The sequence below is a fragment of the Ambystoma mexicanum genome, chromosome 1q (genome assembly GCF_040938575.1).
Source record: "Ambystoma mexicanum isolate Mex_15411 chromosome 1q, UKY_AmexF1_1, whole genome shotgun sequence".
Classification (NCBI taxonomy): domain Eukaryota; kingdom Metazoa; phylum Chordata; class Amphibia; order Caudata; family Ambystomatidae; genus Ambystoma; species Ambystoma mexicanum.
In genome coordinates, this window is record NC_090922.1 from 1351869806 (window position 1) to 1351887456 (window position 17651).

At 47.2% G+C, this 17651-nt stretch overlaps 1 protein-coding gene across 1 annotated transcript in view; it reads left to right on the plus strand.

The window, feature by feature from the left end:
- FAF1 (Fas associated factor 1) overlaps positions 1 to 17651 on the plus strand; it is a 2829503-nt gene that overhangs the window by 428179 nt on the left and 2383673 nt on the right. Inside the window, exon 5 of the mRNA XM_069642220.1 lies at positions 2087 to 2178. Within this exon, the coding sequence (XP_069498321.1) occupies positions 2087 to 2178 (92 nt within the window). The remainder of the gene's footprint in view (positions 1 to 2086; positions 2179 to 17651) is intronic.

The following is a 17651-nucleotide window of genomic DNA, read 5'->3' on the forward strand; positions in this document are numbered from 1 at the left end:
CTGGTGCTCTGGTGGATCTGGAAAGGGAAGATGGTAGGAAGGCAACTAGGACTGAGCAGGAGGAAGGCAAGAGAGCTGCGATGTGCTGTTGGCAGCCTCCGTTCGGTTTACAATGTTCGCTGAGGTTAGGGGTGCTTTTCGGTTGCGAGACGTCATGTGCTGTTGTGCGAGGCTTTGTGTTGTATGTTTTGTTGCAGTGTAGTGAAGTGTGTTTGAGGTATGGCTGTGTTTATCAGAGTTTGAGATGTGTGTGCAGAGGGTGAGATTTTTTTAGTAAGGTTGTTTGATGGCATCACTATCTAGATGTGGTGCATGCTAACATTCACAATTCTATCTAGTAGAGACTGGTTGCAAGATGTCAGAAAAAAGCGGTCTGTGGCTGGTAGAGGGAAGAAGGCTATGTGCCTGGGGGGTAGGGGTGGCAACATTCTGTAGGAGAATTTGAGGGGCGGTTATGGCCTGGCTAGCTGACATACTGGTTTAAACGCGAGTAAAGGCTCCCATACCACTGTGTTCTAACATGGGAATATGCTACAAAAGGATAAAAGTTAAATAAGTAGATAAGTGGGTAAGTTTAATGGGGTGCAGTGATTATTCCCCCCCCCCAGGCCGCACCTCACGTACCTTGTTAGTTGATGCTGGGTGACAGCTGCTTGCCTACCGCCTACCCTGCTGATACCTGCAGACACGATCTGGAAGTTCCTCTTCATGAGCTGCCCTTTGCTTTGAGGCCTTTAGCCACGGGGACAGCAACGGGCCGTGGGCTGCCCTAGTTAGTTGAGTAATATGGGCACAAAGGGCCAATCACTATACAAGAGCGGGGCTGGGAGGAGAGCAGGGGAGTGGGAGAGAAGGAAGAGGGCTGCGAGTGTGGGGAAGGGGCTCAGCAGGCCCTGAGATGGTTTGAAAGTTACAAAAAGGCCAGTTTGCCAAACTAAGTGCTTTGCAGGAGCGAAGCACACACTAATGAAACAAATACCTTTTCAGGTGGCTGCCTGGCTTGTACATAAGGACTCCACCATTGTATACCACCAGTATTTTCTGCTTGCCTCACGCCATGATTAACCATTGCTCTTAGCCGCACACCAAAATGTATTGAGCCTCACTTTGCATGTCACCGCTGAAGAAGCACCTCACCTTTTATTAGAGAATGCTCTCCTTCAATGTTCAGGCCTCTGACGTCTATCCATATGGTCATAGCTAAGCGTGTCTTGCGCACTCACCTGAGGCAGCTTTAGCAGGCGGATGTCGTATTACAAGGCAGCTTGCCTGCTTCGAGGCGAGATGTGAAGTTTCAGGGAGGATAGTTACCTTGAAGAAATGTTACACTGTGCTGCTTACTGATCACGCTATCGAGCAATGCCGAATGCAACTGGAATCAAAACACTGGACAAGAAGGGCTTTGTCTCAGTCTGCAATGAAGTGCAAGGTTTGACCTTGCCAAAGACTAAGACCACTCCCTTCCATTGGCACCCATGTAGTCCTGGGAGTATAAAATACCAGGAAGGAGGTGAGGGGTGGGGGGGGGGGGGCAGGGTGGTTCACTTGCACCAATGTCTCATGTTGCCGTTGGCCATTTATTTTGCTTACTGCTTTGACCAATACATTGTTAATCAATCTACTGGAATCAAGTGGTCTTTATTTTCCACTACAATTGGGGCTGACTCAACTTTGCATGATTGAATCAGGCATAAGTAGATATAGTGTCGCATGTTAATCTTGCCAAGTGACATTTGTTTGCTCTACATAAATAGTTGGTGATTTTATGTATGAAATCTGCTTGTGGGGCTTCCCCCATATGTTTGCTTGTTTACTTTTTAAACAAAAAAACGATTTCCGTTTTAATCGAATGAGGGACAATATTAGTCGTGGCTGATTTCCCAGTTTCATATTTGTTTGCTAATGTTAAAGTTGCCCATCCTGTCTGCAGAAATACTGGCCAGGTAACAACCCTCATTCCAGTGAGAATACTACAACTTAGATTGTGATATGGTACATTTAGGGGAATGCAATGTTGAGTAATGGAATATTTGGCTTCATACTCTAGAGAGCTGTTTTTTTAAAAATGTTTTGTAATGTTTTGCAGGTGAGATCAAACCAATTTTAGAAAATGAACTTAAGATTCCTGCAGCAAAAATGCAGCTGAAAGGATGGAAAAGTGGGGATGTAGAAGACAGTGTAAGTTTGGTAACATTTTTAAATACTTACTGTAAGAACTGATTGCTGGGTTTTACATGCCGTGCTTTACAATAATCTTAGGTTTTAGAGAGATCTGTAAAATACACGTGTACTAAAATACTTTATTGCTCAACAACAAAGGTTTGTCCAGTGCATAGTCCTACACAGTACATCAAATAATGCTGTCTTATTTAGTCAGTTATGTGCTGCATGGACAGGAAGATGCCGGTTCTCGGCAGAGAAGGCCAGAGAATACTGGGTCCATTTGCTTTCTTAAAACAAGATATTTTCTTCCTCATTGCCCTTACTGTATCTACATAAGTCTCTTCACTTGCCACCATCTTTCAGCGACAAATCTTCGGTTCACTAAACACATCCAAATTGAAGCCCCGGACTGCTTCTCTTTTTAGTCGGAACTACATTGTGCAGAGACTTCCTCTTTAGATATGCCTCAGTCCTTTAACAGTGCAGCTTGGAGCAAGGAAAACCTTGATGATGCAACAGGCCAAAAGATCCAGCCAAATAAGGTTTCTTTTTATGTCCTACAGTATATATATTTCGAATTGAAACAATTTGAGGTGATTACATAAAGCAGCTTAATCTTCAATTTATTAAATGTTTTTCTTGTTTTATTCTTGTCCGTCTAATCAAGTCCTCGATTTTTGTCAAAAGGGTTAAGCGCTCCACTCTAGTTCCATAGGAGGTTCGAGGGTTCCAGACACAGTCCTAACGCTAAAAGACAACCCAACAAAACGGGCCCCCCAGCCCTACCTTTACCCTGTGTTGCCTGTATGCTTATGTGCAGAACCATGTCTCCAGCCTTGCCTATATTTCCCAATATTATTTTACCATTTCAGATGCTAACGCATGAGAAAGAGTGGAGAACCTGGCGAGAACCGGGATTTGAGAAGAAACTACCTTAAGCAGTAACCGACATGAACACAGCTCCAGTCTGTGAAAGACCTGATCACTGCGGCGGAGCAGTTCATGAGCAAGAAAGAGATACAGATTCAAGTTTTGCAGCTGCACAGAGTAGCTGTGCAGCAGCACAGTGGCTGCACATAAACTGGGTAGGCGGTAGCCCCACAACAAGACAATCCACAAGAGCACCATGGACTTAAAAAGGAAAGGATCCCCAGAATTCATTCGCCGCAAGAACCCCTCTATCAGCAAACCTGTGCAGGCAATGTGGACATGGCAAGAAAATGCTTTGACATATTTTTGCACACAACTAAACGCACTGGGAGGGAGAAGAAGCTAGGATTGTGTATAGGGGCAGCTGACCAACCCTCATCCCTCAGTAGTGAAGGGATGCAGAAGCAGGTGACTGCAAACAGGAAGTGTTGGTGAGGTCAGAGGAGCAGGAGGACGGCAACCAAGAGACCAGCAGGAGGGAGTTGTGAATTGCGGAGAAGAGTTTTGGTGCAAGTGAGGCATTGGCTTAGACGTGATAGTTGTTTTGCTAAGGTGTTTGGGGGTGGAGCGGACATTGTAAGGTGTGAATTTGAGAAGGCTGGTTTAGAGTGAAATGAAGATGAGTGAGTGGTGGAGATGAGGAGCGGGCATAGTAGAAGGGAGAGGTGAAGGTGGACGTGAGTGAAACCAGGTAAAACCTATAGAGTAGATTCTAGGCACAAATCGCAACCTTACCCTTTAGAACACTAACATTTTGTGAGAGTAGGGAAAGCTAGGTGTTTGTGAGGGAGTTAGTGAGCCTGCTTTCAGGAGGAACACCTTTACTATGAGGCAGCCATTAGACTGTAGTAGTCAACAGTAACTAACCAGGGGTTAAGTATGCCTGGTTTAGGGAGGAGGCTCATGTAACGACAAGAGAGAGGGATGGCCATAGGCCTCACAACTGATTTAATAAAAAAAACACGTGATACCGTCCTTGAGAATCAGTGTTTTTTATGCAATCTGCGACATGTCCCATCAGATCCATGTTCTCTGAACATTCAGTAATAACTGAAGCTTCCCTCCTTACCTCTAACATACTTGATGGAACTCTTTGCAATGTGTGTAGACACCAGGTGCCACTGCTAGACTGTCTGGTGTATCTTTGTCTGGATTAAATCCCATCTAACCAAGAATGATCAATTTGATTTGCCTAACTGAATCCTGCATCAACACTAATGACCTCAACATTGCAATTATTTTAATCGGTTCATATCCGAGTACAAGGGCAGTTTTCCTACTCCCATGCAATCTTTGTAATTGTAGAGGCATTGTACCCAGGAATATGGTATATCTATCCATCAGACATCCATTAATTGTGTACCTTGGTATCATTAGCAAAGACTTATTCAGCACTTTAAGTGGATTGTGGCTCCACTGATTCTGGCAATGTTTGAAATGCGGCCTTGAAAACCACCACCTCAATCTACCCATAGCGACAGAAACCTCAGAGTCATGGTTGACATGCGACTGGCTGCACGCCTGGAAGCCCAGCTGGCTATACCTTTTTCTTCTGATTCTTTGTATGCCCTGGACAGTGCTTACTTCAGCCTGCAGCAATCAAAGCATGAAATCATGGTTAACCGTGGGATGGGGATCGAGGGGGCATTTGTTAGAATACTATTTGCTGAAGCGGGCTGCTAAAAAATGTTCATTTACAAAGTAAAATTGTTTCCCAAACTAAAAATCTCTTGGTTTCAGTGATCTATATAAAGGAAACTAGGATCACTCCCTTCCTTTAAAAAGCCTACAAAAGCAGTCGGAGCGGAACACTGAGCAGATCATGCTCCATGAGGCAAAATAACATCAGGGCCCTGTTGCCCCAGAAGGATCAGGATCACAATTTTGCAACCTGGGCCACGTACAAGTCCTCGCACCGAACCTGGAGCGCTCGTCTTGAACGATGTTCCATCCCTGATGGAGGATTTTCTGAGTATTTGAGCTCCCCACCTAACTCCTCTACCCTCCCTGATGCAAAGATGGCACACAGCTCAGAATCTTAACAGTGCAAATATAGAAAGATTGGCCAAGGCATGTGTGAAGAACTCGATTAATACCTGTACACCCCTGAGCCACAAAGCCGCTCTAATGCAAGAGCACCTGAGGAAGCTCCCAGGAGCTGGGATAAATACTCAGCCTGGCTGGGGGCTGGTGGGGGATGGGGTAGGCACAGATTGGGAGACTGCCCAGGCTCATGATATCTTAATATCTACCTGGTCTGATTCCACCTGACTATATGGAGGTGCTGGCCCACCTGGCAGAGATGACGCATAGAACCGGGGACTATCACACAGAGCTTTAAGATGAGTCCAGGTGGGGTTGCCATCATGGGCTGTAAAAATGACGTCAATGGATGGATGCACTCGGGAGTGACAGTCTGCCTGGTTTTCGAGCTGGGAGCGGCACACTAGAAGGTGAGTGGCCCGGTGGGACCCCCCCCGGGTCTCTTCCAACCACCAGACAATGCGTAAAGCTGCACGATTCCCCAGGGGTAGTAGAACTGTAATCTGGTAGACTGCAATCCAGCGATTGTGTTGCTTCAATAGTTGGTGTGGTTGATCTAGCACAAAGCCTCTAACAAGTATAGTACATCTATACAGGGGGGCCAGCGGCTGATCCTCTACTGAATATACAAGAGAGGGCCTCTGTTGCATATACTTTTAGCACTCACCTGAAAAACCGTAAAAGTTAAAGATGGCAAAAACTTTGAAACACCCGATGGGGGTGGAATTGGAGACATCCTAGCCCTAATGCAAAACCAAACAAAACCACCTGAATTCATTACTGAGACGCAGGTCCATGCAGATTCTGTAGATGATGATTTATTAGCACCAGCTACCAAGAAGGATATTCTGCAGATGTTCTCCAAGATCAAAAAAGAGATCCAGGGTACGATACCGAACCTATCCCATAAAGTGACAACAATGGACAAACTAGCAGAGGGGATGGAGTCCTGCATAGATTAATTAGAAAACCACACATGTACCCAGATAGGATCGCTCCCAACTATCCAAAAGGATGGTCGTCCTAGAATCCCAATGCTCAACCCTACAACTAAGGCAAGAGAATGCTAAAAATCAATCCAGAAGAAATGGAATCCGTACAAGAAATTTATTTAGAGCAATTTGGATAGGATCTATTCTGGTCTCTGTTGCAAGAAGCAGCAAACACATCTATGGAGTTGAATTGCGCGCACACAGTTTTCTACAATGCGACCAATAGAAAAATGTGGTCCCTCAATGTTCTCACAAGAGTTTTCCCCTTTAGAGGAAAGGAGAATATCAGGTTGGCACCCAGAAAGCACTTTCAGGGATTCAAACTTCTACAAAAGCTAGCAGTGTTGAGATTCCTCTTGGTAAAGTCAGTAAGAAATTATATACAGATAGGACTTGTCCACACTGTGTGAATTTTGTTATTGATGGGAAGCTTAAAACAATGCTATGCGAGAGGCAACACAACTGATTAATCCAGAAGCAATTAAGGACACACTGGACAAATCTGCTTCCCCCACAAGGATCTCCACCAGATGCTAAAATGAATGGGCCAGTGTATCGAGAGCAAGGCAAGGTGGTATGAAACAAAGCCAATGTGGTTGAATAATTCAAGGCCCTGCTGAAAAGAACTCGGACTGCTCTCACACATGGTAGCCCTTCCCCAGAACTTGTATTTATCCCTCCCCCATTTTCCCAAATGGATCCAAGAGAAGGGGCTGCATGTGAGGTGGAGCTCTATTATCTATTTCAAAGTCTTGAATAGGACTTGAAGAGGTTCCTTTAATTTGCTGTTTTGAGGCAAGGCATTTGACACCTGTTCTACGCTAAACTGTTGTTGCCAGTCACTGAGGGCTCCATGCATTAAGACATAGTCAAAAGATGACTTATTTTTCCCACCCCATATGATACTGCAGCCTATCACCAAAGCCCAACATACCGAATTTCAAAAGCCATATTTCACGGTGTATATGTGGGTTGGGTTAATTAAGAAAACAAAAGGTGGATGGTTATGTGTGGGATGCAGGGGGTATGCCACCGCATATATGGGCAGTGAAAAGGAGTTAAAAAAGACAATTCAGTATTTTGGGCTTCGAGATTCATTTTCCGCTTTTATCACATAGAGTTCTCTTTAGGACTAAGGGATCTATTTGGCCATCTCATGGTGGAGATTTCCCTATCTTTACCAAATGAGAAACAGAATGACTATCTAACAGAACTTCTCCCAACGTTAGCCTAATTCATGGAAGGGGATGGTTGGAAAATTTAATGTGGTTCCCAACCCCATGCTAGAAAAGTTGCTGCCACCCATGCCCTCTGAGTTTAAATAGTTCCTGACCCTGACTCGATTACTGTGAGAATCGGGTCTAATTGAAGACCAGATGTTTTGAATGCAAGGGGGTAAGGGAGTACACCTGTTTTTTCCATGTACACAGGGGTTTCTCCTGTATTGTGTTACTGCTATTCTCTGCTACACTGGGTCCTTTGTCGACCTCTATGTATGGGATAAGAGTATTTTCAAATCATTTAAGAAGCGTCATGGAACTTTGCGTCTATGAAGAATACTACCCCAACCAAAGCTTGAGTGGAAAGTTTTTGACGCTTTGCTTAAAGATCCTGTATTCTGCAAGGAAGTGGCCACTACAATAGATGATCACTTTAAGGAAAACAACAATGGGGAGGCACCAGAGGGGATTATATGGGATGCATTGAACGCAGTCCTACAGGGGGCATTCTGGACGCACGACAGCCTATCTAAGGGCAAAGAAGAATATAGGAATAACTTGGTAATTACATCAGATAAAGGAACATGAACACGCTATGATGGGCTCCCAGAATGCTTACAAGGAACACAAACTAGCTAGGACTAACCTAGAAGTGCGTCTGGCTTCTGACCCATCAAACGTAATGCTGCAACCTAAACAATTTGATTACACCCATAACAAAATCCTTTCATTTAAATTGCCATTGGCAAAAACAAGAAATAACATCTTCTGCCTGACTACTGAACAGGACAAGATGCATCATTCAGAAGCAGGCAAAATGGAAGTGTTCCAACCTTTTGTCAGCCTTTGAATTCTGCCGAAAGGCTGAACCGAAGACCTCCAAAAACAAAATATATTACAGGCCTACCTCCCGTGAATATTTGAAACTGAGCTTGAGCAGTTGGACTATCGATTACAAACAAGGAAATGGAACAATCACTCAACTCTATGCCCAACTCGAATGCCCCCTACGGCTTCACAGCTTTACTTTGACATTCAAGGCCCAGCTCATTGCCCCATTAACCTCCCTATTTAATTTCTAAAATCCAGTACAGTCGCAAACTCTGTGGGATTCTCTCCTCTTCCTAAAAAAAACTCAAATTAGCTTCTCTATGCAGTTCTTATGCTCCAATAGCTCTCCTCCATCTGGATGCTAGAATCTACTCAAAGATTCTGGCGACAAGGTTGATGTAGGTTCTCAACTCACTTATCTGACTAGATCAGATTGTCTATTGTTAGGCAGAAACCTGTGCAGTTCCCTTAGGGACCACTGCAAAAGGCTTAAGACTACAGGTGTTGGCAGTAAACCCAATTGGTAGCAGTCTGTACCACCTAGATTTACCTGGTAGCTGTGGCTGAGCAGCCAGACTTCTCTCAAGAAGAGTTAGACAGTATATAGAGTATACAAGATGGGTACCAAAATACAGTAGCACAAGCAAACACTGACCAGAGCTTTGGTATCAAGTATATAATTATTTATTTAAACACACACTTAGAAACACTCTAGCACTATTATTATAAGTAAGTTCAAAAACAGTCACTATTATCATATGTACATCCCTTATTCCTTATTAGACAAGTCTTAGTTAACACCACTTATTTCCAGACAGAGGTGAGCGCTTAACTCAAGATGGCACTCCAATAAGTTAAGAAAAAAGGAGGGAAAAGGCAGAAATTAGGAACAGCACACAACACAATCCTTCAGAAGCACTCAGCAAAGCAGGAAAGTCAAAGTCTACTTGTGAGCAAAAAGTTCAGAGGCCAGGCTCTGTCTTGGACAGAGTAGAACAGCAATGCGCCCAAGATCACACAGTTTAAAAGGCTTCGAGAGTCTTGCAGAGAGTTCAGAAAGGAATCAGTTCAGTTTAGAAAAGTTCAGTTAGCCAGCCTAGGGCCAACCCAAGTGGTAAGTTGCGGCTTTAAGAGTCGCCCCACACAGACCGTTGCGAGGGAGGCCAGGCGGACACAGTACCTTTAAAGTGGAGAGGCAGTTGTTCCTGGCAGCGGGTGCAAGTCGCGGCGTCGTCCAGAGGAAGAGATGATCTCGACGTGGAGGAAGGCTGAAGGTGTTTGCTCTGCCAGGGAAGAAACCAGCCGCTGAGTTAGCCGGTTAAAAGGTACTACCCTTTTATTCGCGGTAGTGGAGAAAATGTGGTATTCCGGTTGCCGGGGTGTTTGGCACAGGCAAGGCGGCCACGAGATGATCTGGGAAGGTGAAAAGGCGGGCAAACTGGTTATCCCCACCAGTCAAAGGAAGAAGACTCTTCGGATTGAAGATCTCCTCTGTCGTCGGGAAAAGTGGTGAGACGATTCAGCAGGGCTCCACCGGTGGTGTCGTTGTTGCAGGTCGGCTCAGCTTCTCTCTCTTCGGATTCTTTGGTCCTGTGGCGACGTCTGAAGTCCTAGTCCCCAAAGCCCTGCTTTTATGCAGAAGACCCCCATTCATCAGTCCTAGCTGTCACTCAAACATGCTAAGTGGTGAGCCCGGCGGCTCACCACTGGGCCAATCGCACAAGAGTGCGACTTGAGTTGCCGAGGCAACTCAGTCCAATGTGCCTAAACCCCCTCCCACCCCTGTTGTACCCAGACAGAGTGGCACCACTTTTGGAGGCTTCTGTGGAGAAGCCCGCCAAAAAGTCGAACAAAGGGCTCGACTTGGGTTGGAGTCACAGAAGCGAACACAAAACGCCATTTTGGAACCGAGTTTCGGCAAAAAATACCAACCAGTGAATTTATATTAATTTAATAAACCGGCGGTATGTTCAAGGCTATTTTAAAAAGTGGTAGCCTCGAACAATGGGAAAATCCCATAGGAATATATTCACGGTCGAATATAAAAAGTAGTATCCACTGCCACCAGCCAAAACTCGGTCGGGGGGACTGGACAATTCCCCCTCGAGCAACATACACCGGGGCAATCGAATTGCCCCGACCAGTACGTCCACAATATGATGGTTTGTACTGGTTCTGTTCACAATTTAAGACTAGTAAAGCCAATAGTGACTTTACATGCCCTGGCAGACAGTAGTCAGTCCCAGGGTATGGAGTCTGTTTGGGGGTCGCTACGACACCCCTGAGTTACTGCACGGAGGGTGCTGTGTAACCCACATACCAAAAACACATGTAGTCCTATGAGGTAAAGGACCCCATAGCCCATAAAACACATACAAAGTCAAAGGAACATCTCAAATAATTTCTAAGAGTGGGAGAAAGAGTCTCACTCTTAGCAGGAGAAAACAAATAAACCCCAAAAATCCAGCAAAGCTGCTGAGGGACTCACTAGGTTTGGGAAATTAGCCTTAACAGAGAATTCTCCCTAACAGCTATATCAGTAATCGTAGCATCCAGGACATAAACACGACGATTAACCTGATTTAGCCATCGTCACCCTACTGACTTTGGACACCAATAAGGCCTTCGACAAGGAAAACTGGGGCTTTGAACGTTAAGTGACTCAGATTTGCTCCCTATTTACTTATCTAGGTAATGGCTAACTTCCAAAATGATCCCTATTGATTCCCTACTGTATGGACAAGAATCGGCCTCAACGGATTTCATTCCCCTAAAGTTTAATACTCCTGGGGAAACAGTCAGGTTCGCCCCCCTTGCCGTTGTTGATTTTTGCCCTAATACAGGAGCCCCCTACTCAGTAGGATATGCTTTAATTAAAAAATACAGGGAATTGAGATGGCAATGAGCATAAAGCCACACTCTGTGGAAGATGTTCTGCTAACTATGACTAACACTATACAAACTCGTCCTGAAGTGCTTTGTTTAGAACATTCTAGGCTGCATCGGGTTTCTAGATTATTCTAAATGGGTGTGATTGAACTCTGATCCCCCAACTAATCTGAAGCTCTTAAGACAATTACAATTAGCCAAGGGAGAGCTGAACTTTTGAATGGATTGTGTCCCCCAACGTATTCCTCATCTTTGACATGTAATGTCCAGCTTCGGCTGCTTTGGAATACTTCAGTGGAGGGTGCCCTGCGTCAATGGTGTCAAGTCAATGTCCCTCAGAGGCCTCCATCGAGGGTGACGTCATCTGATGTTATAAGTAGCTTGCACAGCGCCCGTTGTCCTCAGTTCTGTTTTTCCGCAAAAGTATGTTCTGTTGCAATGGCTTAGTCTTCCTCTCCGACCCCTCGATCCGGGTTCAAGAAATGCAGGGACTGCGGTTCCAAAATGTCCATCACGGACCCGCATCAAGTCGGTCTGTGGTGCCTGGGCCAGGGCCATGAGACGGGTACGTGCGCCAAGTGTCAATCCATGACAGGAAAGGCCTTACGGGGAACGAAAGGGGAAGCGTGAAGTAGGCAGTGTCCAAGCCCCATAAGTCCCGACCTGCTGGGCCTTCCACAGACTAGTCGAGAGGCGACTCTCCTCGGTGGAAAAAGGCCAAATGTTCAAGATCTTGTAGTGGTTCCTGCCACTCTTTTTCCTTGTCGAAGCGCTCGAGGAGAAGGCACCGCCGGTCGCCTTCACCGTCGCCTTCACCGTCGTCTGCGTCAGGCAACACCACTGAGAGGGCTTCTTGCCTGTCCAAAATAAACAGGGCAGAGTTCCGGCTGCGCCTACAGGAAAGCTTTTTGCATCCCTCTTACACAGAGTGTTAGGCAGAATCCTGTGCAGTTCCCTTGGGGACCACTGCAAAAAGATTAAGCTTACAGGAGTAAGCAGTAAACCCAATTGGTAGCAGTCTGCACCACCCAGATTTACCTGGTAGCTGTGGCTGAGCAGTCAGGCTTCTCTCAAGAAGAGTAGGGCAGTATATAGAGTATACACAATAGTGCTAAAAACACAGTAGAGCAAACAAACACTGACCAGAGCTTTGTATAAAAAGTATACAATTATTTATTTAAAACACACTTTAGGCAATATGCTGGCACTCTAAATCAAAAGCAAGTTAAAACACAGTCGGGTAAAGTATACACACCTCCCTTGATAACTATTAGACAAGTTGGAGTTAAAACACCACGATTGATTAAACAGATGTGAGCGCGTAACCTGATGGCACTCCAATAGTTCGGCTAAAGGGAGAGAAAAAGGCATAGCATAGAAATAAAACAGGTCCCAACACGTTTAGGAGTTCTCAACAAGGGAATAAAGGCAGTATATACTGTAGAGCCAAAGTCCATAGGCCAGGCCCATTTTAAATGGAGCAAAGCGAAATGGGCCCAGGATCACACGGTTTAAAATGCACTAAATGTCTTTGTAGAATGTTCAAAAGAGGTTGGGGTGATTCAAGAAGGTAAAGTTAGAAGGTCTGGGTCAACCCATTTGGAAAGCCAAGGATTTAAGGGTCACCTTGGGCAAACCGCAGAAAGAGAGGCCAGGCAAGACACAGTACCTTAAAGAGAGAGGAAGCTCCAGCTGTGGCAGTTGTTCCTGGCAATGGTTGTGGTTTGTTGTTTCAACCAGGGGAAGAGAGGATCTTGTCGAGGAGGAAACGTGGAGTCGTTGCACTGCACAGGGATGAAACCAGCCGCGGAGTTCGTCGATAAAAGGTGCGTTCCTTTTATTTGCGGTCAAAGTGGTGAAGCTTGGCTATCCGGCCACCGGGGTGCTTGGCATGGATGATTCGACCAAGAGCCGTCTTTGGAAGGCGAAAGGGGTGAACTGGTTGGTCCCTGTTAGGGAGAATTCTCTGTTTAAGCTGAATTTCCTAACCTAGTGAGTCCCCCAGCAGCTTTGCTGGATTTTTGGGGTTTATTTTTTTCTCCTGCCAAGATTGAGTGAGACTCTTTTACCCTCATTCTTGGGCATGATTTGAGTGTGTTTCTTTGACTCTAGATGTGTTTAATGGGCTATAGGGTCTTTTACCCCATAGGGCTTCATGTGTTTTTGTGTTGTGTTACACAGCACCCTCAGTGCAGTAACACAGGGGTGTCCTAGTGACTCCCCAGTATAGACTCCATACCCTGGGACTGACTACTGTCTCCCAGGGTCTGTAAAGTCACCATTGACTTTACTAGTCTTAAATTCTGAACAGAACCAGTACAAACCATCATAGTGTGGACGTACTGGCTGCGGCAATTCGATTGTCCCGGGGTCTGTTAGTCGAGGGGGCACGTCTCCGTCCCCCCTGATCGAGTTTTGGCTGGTGGCAGTGGATACTACTTTTTATATTCAACCGCAAATATTTCTCTATGGGATTTTCCCATTATTCGAGGCTACTAACTTTATTTATTTAATTACGATAGCCTCGAACATACCACCGGTTTATTTAATTAATATGAATTCTCCGGTTGGTATTTTTTGCCAAAACTCGGTTCTAAAATGGCGTTTGTGTTCTCTTCTGTGACTCCAACCCAAGTCGAGCCCTTTATCCACTTTTTTGGCAGGCTTCTCCACAGAAGCCCTCCAAAGTGGTGCCACTCTGTCTGGGGTACTTAGGAGCGGTGGAGGGGGATTTAGGCACCCTGGACTGAGTTGCCTAGGCAACTCAAGTCGCACTCCGCCCTGATTGGCCCAAGTGGTGAGCCGGCCGGCTCACCACTTAGCCTGTTTGAGTGACAGCTAGGCTGAGTGAATGGGGGTTTTCTGCATAAAAGCAGGGCTTTGGGGACTGGAACTTGAGAAGTCGCCACAGGACCTAAGAATCCGACGAGGGAGAAGCTGAGCCGACCTGCCACGACGACACCACCGGTGGAGCCCTGCTGGACCGTCTCACCACTTTTCCCCAACGACAGAGGATCTCCCGCCGGAGAGTCTTCTTCCTTTGACTGGTGGGGATAACCAGTTTCACCATCTTTTCGCCTTCCCGACGCATCTCGTGGCCGCCTTGCCTGTGCCAAGCACCCCGGCAACCGGGATACCACGTTTTACCACGACCGTGAAATAAAGGGTACTACCTTTAACCGGAAAACTCCACGGCTGGTTTCTTCCCTGGCAGTGCATCGACCTTCATCTTCCCTCCAAGTCGAGATCTTCTCTTCCCCTGGACGACGCCGAGACTTGCAATCACTGCCAGGAACAACTGCCACTGCTGGAGGATCCTTCCCACTTAAGGTACAGTGTTCCGCCTGGCTTCCCTTGCCACCTACTATACGGGGTAGATTTAGCCCCCAGCTTTCGAACCTGGGTTAGCCTGGGACACCCTGGCTAAACCTTTCTAAGCCTCCCTAAAACTCTTTTCAAACTCTCTGCAAGACTTTTTAAGCCTAGTGTAACTGTGTGATCTTGGGCGCATTAGTGCTCTGCTCTCTCTAAGAGTGGGCCCAGCCTATGGACTTTGGCTCACAAGTGACTGTTGCTCTTCTGAGTGTTCTTAAATCTTAGAGTGGTGTACCTTTCCATAATCTGTCTTTTTCCCTCCCTTCTTCATAAACTTATTGGAGTGCCATCAATAGTTAAGCGCTCACCTCTGTATGAAAATAAGTGGTGTTAACTAAGACTTATCTGATAAGGAATAAGGGTTGTATATACTATAATAGTAACTGTGTTTAGAGTGTTTTACAATAAGAGTGCTGGAGTGTTTCAAACAGTGCGTTTTTAAATAAGTAATTATATACTTTGATACCAAAGCTCTGGTTAGTGTTTGCTTGTATTATTGTGTCTGAGTACCTATTGTGTATACTCTGCATACTGCCTAACTCTTCTTGAGGGAAATATGACTGCTCAGCCACAGTTACCAGGTAAATCTGGGTGGTACAGACTGCTACCAAGTGGGTTTACTGCTAACACCTGTAGTCCTAAATCTTTTGCAGTGTTCCCTAAGGGAACTGCACAGGTTTCTGCCTAACAGTCCCACCAGCTCAGAGGAAGAATACTCGTCCAGCAGAAGATCTTCTCTTGTCGGCGGGAAAGTGGTGAGGTAGTTGCAGCAGGGCTTCACTGGTGGTGTCGTCGTTGCAGATGGCTGAGCTTCTTCCCTCTTCGGATTCTTAGGTCCTGTGGTGACTTCTGAAGTTCCAGTCCCAAAGGCCCTGCCTTTACGCAGAAAAACCCCATTCTCCAGCATGGGGTCTGGCATGGATTCACATGCTCATGAATATTCCCCGCCGTCAGGCTGGGAATCCTCAGTAAAGAAAAAATCAGTACCAGTTTGGTTTCTGATCTGTCTTTCTTAGTAGTAACCAATCATTGATCTCTGGGTCATACTGCCCCCAGCCAATGACTGCCCTCTCCCTAAACCCTGCCTCTGGCCAGCCATCCTCAGATTTTTACCGCACACTCAAGTGTTGGGAGTCCTTGTGTTTAGCTCTCGAGTTTTTTACTGCATTTTCACGCTTTTTCAGGAGATTTTCTCATTTTTTCGGTTTAATTGAGCCTCAAGCTCCACCGTTTCTACTTCCGATAACGGAGACCCGTTTTGGAATTCTTCTACGCCCCTCAAGGGTGAAGTTTTCGTCGAGTTTACACTTCTTGGAGGATTCCAGAAGATCTGCGGCCTACCTCAACGGACATGGCCCAGGACAAAGGGAGCTCGACGCCCGGATCCAAGCTGTTAAGGAACTGCCCTGGATGCGGATTATATAACGTTTTCAAGGAGGAAGAGCCTTTGCGATGTCTCTACTGCCTCCATGGGGACAAGACGCAAGTGGAGAAGGACTGTGCGTTCTGCAAGAACCTTTCGGAACGGACCAAACAAGATCGTCGTTCCCGCCTCGCCACCTGGCTGGAGAAGGGCACAGCAAGTGAGGAGGCGAAGAAGAAGTCTGAGCGGGCTTCTAAATCCTTTGAGGACACCCCAGCGACGGGGGCCCAACAGAAGGCCAAGCATCGCGAGTGCGGGCTCCGGGAGCGCCGAAAGGTCGGGCTCTTCGGTTGCCAAGCAGGGCGCTACTTCCCCAGCACGTTCGACCACGAGCCAGCGCTCTGGTTCGGGGAAGAGGAAGTCCGAGAACCCGTGTAGGCCGCTGGAGCGGACCTGGTCGATCTCGAAGGGGGAGCGAGGCGTTGTCCCTCCCCCCAAGGCTAAGGCCCAGGACGCACCTAAGGTGGTGAGAGCCTTAAGTCCTCTGCCTAAATTGTCTCTGCGACCCTGGTGGAGCCGGCTAAGACTACGCCAATGGAAAGGGACTCTGGGCCCAGAGTATCCCTGCTGCCGCAGAGGGAATCCTCTTTCCAGCCCACCGCTAAGACCCCCATGAAGCCCCTGGCTGAAAAAGAGGGAGGGGTGGCTGGTGGCCGTTACAGACCCGGAATCGGCCTCTGAGGAGGAACTGGTGGAGACCGAGAGGAGCCTCAAAGAAAGGTCCATCTGCCTCAACGAGAGGTTTATAAACCTCAACGAGAGGTTCGAGAAGGTTCGATCCAATGGGACGGTCCCTGCTGACGTGATCGAAGATAGCAATGAGGACGACAAACTGGGCCCAGTGGAGTGGCCATCCCGTCCGTCGCAGCCATTGCCCGAGCCCCAGGATAGCTCGGCTGCCATTTTGTTGGCAATCCAATCCTTATGTACCGAGATAAGGACGAGATTACCACGGACCAGGCCCGTCGGGAAACCCTCTGAACAAGCGGAGGAGAGTCCACCCCTCTCCGCCCTTCGTGCCCGCGGGGCTGGTGGACCCCTCATCCACCTCACCGGGAGAGGATGCGGCGACGGATACGGGGACGGACGACGACGGCAATGACACAGCAGACATCCTGTCGTCGCCCCCAGCCGACGAGGTTAGCTCTTTCCACGCCATGATAACCAGGGCATTCGAGCTCTTCCAGCTCTGCCCTGAAGTACAGAAAAAGGAGGGGTTTCTGTACCAACGATGAGAGGCTAAGAGGAAGACGGTCCTCGCAGTGCCTTTACTTGAAGACATCTGGCACGAGGGGCTTGCTGTCCTCAAGAACCCTGCCACGACACCCGTCAAGAGGGACAGGTACAAGAAGAAGTACAGAGTCCCCGATGCCGCCCCCTTGTGCCTCAGGGCCCAGCCCACGCCAGACTCGGTCGTCTCGGCAGCGGCTAAGAAGGCGGCAGCGGGCGCGGCGGCTTCAACTTCCAATTCCCCGCCAGATAGTGAGGGTAAGAAGTTGGACTCTATGGGACGACGATTAAGGCTGCCAATGCCTTAGCGATCGTGGCCCGCTACGACAGGGAGCTCTGGTTCAAGATAGCTCCCCTGCTAGATTTCCTGCCTGATGACAAAAGGGCGGAGGCCCTAGAAATTCGGCAGGGAGGCGAGGTGGCGTCCGATCACGCCATTACGGTGGCAACGGACATTGCCGATACTGGATTTCGCCAACTGGGCAACAGAGTTTGCCTCCGATGAGGATGGCTGAAGGCGACAGACTTTCGCCAGGACGTCCATGCCAGAGTGTT